Source organism: Pinus tabuliformis, chromosome 3_2 (genome assembly GCF_031772625.1).
Source record: "Pinus tabuliformis cultivar Carrire ecotype Pingquan chromosome 3_2, CPIR1, whole genome shotgun sequence".
NCBI lineage: Eukaryota > Viridiplantae > Streptophyta > Pinopsida > Pinales > Pinaceae > Pinus > Pinus tabuliformis.
The window spans coordinates 877729027-877735030 of NC_142302.1; the positions used below are offsets into that span (position 1 = coordinate 877729027).

At 39.7% G+C, this 6004-nt stretch overlaps 1 protein-coding gene across 1 annotated transcript; it reads right to left on the reverse strand.

Annotated features, from left to right (window-relative positions):
- Nucleotides 1-1239: 1239 nt before the first annotated feature.
- LOC149183421 (putative serine/threonine-protein kinase PBL8) lies at nucleotides 1240-5616 on the reverse strand. The gene is made up of 6 exons (XM_089417113.1): nucleotides 5246-5616; nucleotides 4719-5023; nucleotides 4471-4606; nucleotides 2414-2550; nucleotides 2075-2198; nucleotides 1240-1969 (listed from the first exon to the last, which is right to left on the reverse strand). Exons 1-6 carry the CDS (start codon nucleotides 5331-5333, stop codon nucleotides 1542-1544), a joined length of 1218 nt encoding a protein of 405 aa, XP_089273239.1. The 5' UTR covers nucleotides 5334-5616; the 3' UTR covers nucleotides 1240-1541.
- Between the last annotated feature and the right edge of the window lie 388 nt (nucleotides 5617-6004).

Here is a 6004-nt window from a genome sequence, read left to right on the forward strand (position 1 = left end):
TTGATGTACCATCTAAATAGCAGAACAGAAGAATGAATAGTTTAGAATTGGTTTAATTGCCCTCTATGCTCAATTTCTGTTGTTTCTCTATGTTTTATCTGAATTAGTAATGAATATGAATTCCCTGTGGCTCATATTTCCCCTAATTCACTATGTTTGACAGTTATCTAAGGATTCTTCACTGCTTCTAGATAGAGTCATTCACCTTCCCTCTGCTAAGCTAAACGAGAGATTCTTAACTGCCTCTCATTCCTAGCCTTCATTCCATCCTTTAGCTTGAATCATTGTTTCATGTGCAGCTAGCTTGCTCCATATTCCCTCTTGTGACCAAGAAAACGCACCAGCAGTCCTACTCTTTGATTCCACGCCCAATGGTTCTAAAACTTTCATGCTATCCCTGCCTCTTTCCTTGAAAGCATCATCCATCCCACCAAAAAACTAAAACAAAACCCCTTGTACTTAATAATTAGCCTAAAATCATCATCAACAAAGTTAAATCCTAAAGAGAGAGCCTTCTCTGACTACTGGTGGGCTAGCATCTGCAGTCCAAAGATTGGTTTGTGGTTACCTCGGCCGTATCCCTCAAGGAGCTAAGGGACAACCTGAGTGATAACATGATGACAGCTAGAATGGGCTTATGTTAAATATTTGCTTCGCAAACTTGCTTTGCATCTTTGAAATGATCCAAGGAAATGAAGGACCATGTCAAATGAATGTTGTTTAAATGAACATGTACAAGAGGGTTTCACAATCAACATTTCCAAGCGGGAAAAAGGATGACTGCTTTTAAATGATATTCTTGATCCAAAAGTCTTTGAAATGATATTACTTCTGACCTCAAAATTCAGAACAATACTACTATCTTTTATGGCATACAAACATTAGGATGCAGCAAATTGTAATGCTTATTAACAGTAAACGTTCTAGCTCAAATACAGAAAAATGGCCTTTCATGGGCAGTCCCAAACCAGTTGTCCATGGCAACTTATTTGTAGAATTGAATGTGAAGCCTCCACCACAGTTCATTTCATGGAAAACTATACTCTGCAGATAATACAAAGCTACTCGTATTTATCTAGCAGTTGCAAATACAAAATTTATATTTACAGATAGCAGATGAAGGATCAAATAATCTACCACTTTCTGAAAAAAATAAAATGATTGACTAAGGCCGCACTGTGATCCGAGAACGATGTGCAAACTTGCAGTTTACAAGTATCATGTCGCTTGCCTACTAAGTCAGCAAAGATAAGTACTTTCATTTTATTCCGAGTGCAATAAGCCATTCATGACCGACGTGATCAAGAAATGACATTATTGTCTATGAAAGTTGAAGGGGATCTTCAGCAGATTAATGAGTTGATGTAATGGAAATGCTGTAAGTAGTTTGCATCATACAACAGGAAGAGATAATACTCTTCAGAGGAATGGGAAACTCTGCACATCCACGCATTTATAATCGTTTATATGGTTGCTTCCAAGATTGGTTATATGAATCAGGACCAATCTTGCAACATTTCAACTTCTTTTAAAACAGCAAGTTATTCATCTGGATGATGCTCGGAGTCATTTGCTTGGACATCATTTCCTGGTGACTGACTGGGAACCTCATATGTTGTCACACCACTACCGACAGAATATGTGAAAGAAGTGTTTTCCATATCCATAATTTGCAGAGGTTCCAACGTCTCAACAACATCCCTCATAAGTGGCCTTGCTTTAGGATTTTGGCTCAGACAGTGATAGGCCAAGTTAGCAGCTTTCTGAGCTCCCTTGACAGAATACTCTCCCTCCATTCTAGGATCAAGTATCTGTAACAACTTCCGCTTGTCGTTGAGAAGTGGACGAGCCCACTCAGCCAAGTTATATTCTCTGCTAGGCCTAGTCTTATCCATAGACCGCCTGCCAGTAAGCAGCTCAAGCAATACAACACCAAAGCTGTATACATCACTTCGAGCCGTCAAATGACCTATGCACAAAAATATAAACAGATTAAGTTAGCAATAGGTACATGAATATATACAAATCAATATTTACAGTAGAATTCTGAAATATTGCTATTCTATGAACATACCAGTCATGACATACTCTGGAGCTGCATAACCATATGTACCCATCACGCGAGTGGAAACATGAGTCTGGTCCCCTTCTGGTCCCCCTTTTGCAAGTCCAAAGTCTGAAAGCTTTGCTGTATAGTCCTTCATCAGTGACGCATAAAATAAGAAAGGGGCTCCAATCAATCCCAAAGTGACTCTTGAATGATTTCGTTTTGTAATAGTATCATTGGTTCTTTAACATTTTTTAATGACATCTCAAACATCACATTCACATTAAGTTGTCCAATGTTTCTGAAAATAAATTGCACCAAATAAAAAGTCAAACTCAAAATAGGCTAGGTTTTGGAAGCACTCACTGTGTCTAGTAGTATATTGGACGTCTTGAAATCACGATAGATAACAGGCTTTTCTGCCCCATGAAGAAAAGCTAGCCCTTTGGCAGCCCCGAGTGCAATCTTCATTCTGGTTGGCCAAGGCAGGGGAACAGACATCTCTGTAAGCATCGTGCAAGCATGTAAAGTTAGTGATCACCCAAGCCACAGGATCGAGAATATAGATACAAGTAGGAATCTAAATGACAGCTATATTTAGAAACGCAATAAAGTTACTAACTTATTCAGCCACCATTTAACAGAACGAGAGAAGAGGAGAATGACTTCCTACATCGAAGTTGAAGTGCTAAACAAATTGGGGACCACATTAAGCTTGGTCCTCCAGGAGTTACAGTGGCCAAATTCGACGATACTGGTTGAATTGACTTATAGGGATGGGGTCCATGTCAAGTGACTATATTTAAATCCAACCAAAGGAAACTGCTTGGCAATTGTCACCAATCAACAATCAACCAAACCCACTTATCTAACCTTTTAAAAGAAAATTTCAAGATGAATTAGCAGCTGAAGACTAATAGGTCTGACTTCCAAAGAAACCCTAATTTTGATCTCAAAGATGCATACCTTGATAATTCTATCATACATGGATAATTCTATCATACATCAGCAAAATCCAAAAATACCCACACATTTTTCAGCTACGATAGGGTTGTCCAGAAAAGAATTTAGCTCTCTTGGAAATGGTGCCAAAGTGAATATGCTGGTGCTCTTTGCCTATGCAGGAGGTTTGAACCATTAACTGGTCTAACTGTCCGGTCAGCTCCCTGCCCACTACAAAGTGGCAGAAACACCCCGTTCATGGTCTGATTGGTACCAGTTAAGTATCAAACTAGTCTGGTTTTGGTTTGGTACCTAACAGGTACCAACCAGCATGAACCAGCCGATTCCAATATAAACTGGACCGGTCAGCTCCAAGACGCCCCATTCGAATGTGTCGTGCTGTAGGGCCTGCGGTTAGGCTGGTTCAGCACCTAAACCAGTACCAACCCGCATGAACCAGCTGGCTCCAACATAAACCGGGCCGGTCAGCTCCAAGACACCCCGTCTGCATGTGCCAAGCTGTGGGACCTGTGGTCAGTGGTTTTGAGTGGTTTCTAAGGAAACCAGTGGCCATTTCTCTCCAAAAGCAGCCCCTTTTTGCTAGGCCTAGTTTTGCTGCTGCTACTACTGCTGTGGTTGCACCGGACCTTGAGCCCTTTTTTTGCTAGGCCTATTTTTGCTGCTGCTACTATTGCTGTGGTTGCACGGGACCTTGAGGAGTCCTCTGATTCTAAGTCAAATGTTTATAAGTCAAATGATGTTTATGTAGTTTTTGGTGATGATCTCATGTCCAGTAGTGGTTAAATGATGTTTATGTAATTTTTGGTGATGACCCATGTCTAGTAGTGGTGATGATGTTGATCAGTGATTTTATAGTAAACCAGTGGTCCACTAACTTGTAACATTGTTCTTGGACTCTAAAGGCCATTTAGAGCCTTATAATAGTATTTTATTGATATATATTGCAATCTGTGACATTTTGATATATGCTTCCTTACATGGAATATGGACGAGCAAATTTTGCAGGTTGATTTCGAATCATCGTTTGAAACCTTTCAAATTTTGCAGGTTGATTTCGAATCATCGTTTGAAACCTTTCATTATCCTGTGTGGTCTAGTTTGATCAGGTTCTGGTTCTGGTTCGAAACTTGGTTTGATAGGTGGACTGTTTCAAAACCCATTCCAGTTTTTAAAACTATGGTTCATGCCTTAGGCCCACAGATGTGTGATTATATGATGTACACTTTTATGTGCACTAAAGAAATAGAAAACGTACTTTTCCAGGAAGAAGGGGGCCAAACAATCCACGAAATATTGGAGGGTTTGATCTAGTTGTCACGGAAGTGTCCTGGGATACACTGCAAAATAGCCGATCCCCTCCAGCTGGTTCACCAGGCAACACACGGTAGGGTGTAGGGTGTAGGCTTCGGGATGTAATATTTCACATAAATTAAACAAAAAGGAAAGAAATAATAACATACTTCGGAATAGATGATTTTCCAGACTTCCACGAGCCATGAACTCATAAACCAATAATCTGTGCTCATCTTCGCAACAGTATCCAATGAGTTTCACCAAATGGGGATGACTCAGCTTCCCTAGAAAGATGACCTCTGCCTGCAATCCAAAGAAAATTAAAGAAATAAAAATATATTAAAGGCTAAAATTTCAGCAAATTAAACCGCAGAAAGCAATATCTTGTTTTATAGTTCTTTTCTTAAAAATTTACCAGCCATTCTCTGTGCCCCTGGTGACCTTCCGGATCAAGGACCTTGACAGCAACTGGCTGGGCCTTGAGGCCTGGCTTCAGGTCCTCATCAATGTGACCCTTGTAAACTGTACCAAACCCTCCTTCCCCCAATACATAGTCCACCCTGAAGTTTTTGGTAATTGTCTTGAGCTCATTAAATGTGAATACATACGCATCGGAACCAGAGTTCTGTCTCAGGTCTTCAACCTCATGTGGGGATGAATTTCCTCCATTGCTCTCTGTTGGAATTGGCTTGTGGGTTGTTGATGGGGAAGGCGGGTGGGCTGATTAATGGAAACCCAATGAAACCCACAAACAGAAATCATTGAAAACGCGGAGGAAAAAAAACATGATGTAGATTAATGGCAGGTCTTAAAAGCATCATACATCATACAGATCCATAGTCACATGTCTGAACATATTTATAACGATGCAGATGACGAACAGAAGTAATAAAACTGAAATATTTCAATTGATATTGATGAGACGAGCTAGTCCAAACTTACATGATCTGTTATGACACTCGACTGTTGTCCTCAAAGAGCCCTGCTCTCCGTTCCAGCAGTTTCCCATTAACCCCTGCCAACAGTTCATAGTTTTGTTCTTTCAATCAGAGTACCCTGTACTTCTTCTCAATATGTTGATCAAACATCATCGAAACAAAGCCTTCATGGTGATCAAAAGTCAGCCCAATCACAATCCAGTTCTGGCGGAGAATAGGGGAGACTAGATTCTTATTCTCCTTTTTTCATTTGCGTGCATACCTCGATGTCTGAACCCACTTACCTACCGAGCGTTCAGATTGCCCATTAATTTATACGAGAGAGCATAGCTACAATTGGAAAATGTGTTTGACGAAAATATTGTTGGTGTAAATGGTCCTCTTCGGCTTAATGTGGGAAATTGCAATTTGCTATGCTCTGGAAGAAAGACACACACGTGGTTTGTGCCTTGTAGAGTTCATTTCTTCATCAATCATTTTGGCGTTGGATTTTTTTTGTATGGTGATCTGGATAATGGTTATATTTTTAATATTTTTATGGTGAGTTTTTTAATATAGTTTGAGTAGATTTAATGGTTAAGAGTATGTATTTTTTTTAAATCAGAGAGTTTAGAACTAGAGGACATAGAGTATGTATGTTTTCGTAGATTTAGAAGTCAAATTGCTATACGGAAATTGGTCCATTCTCCCACAAACAAGTCATACACCACTATGATGTGTAGATTAACGGTGACTTTAAAATTAAATAATATATTGTCATAAG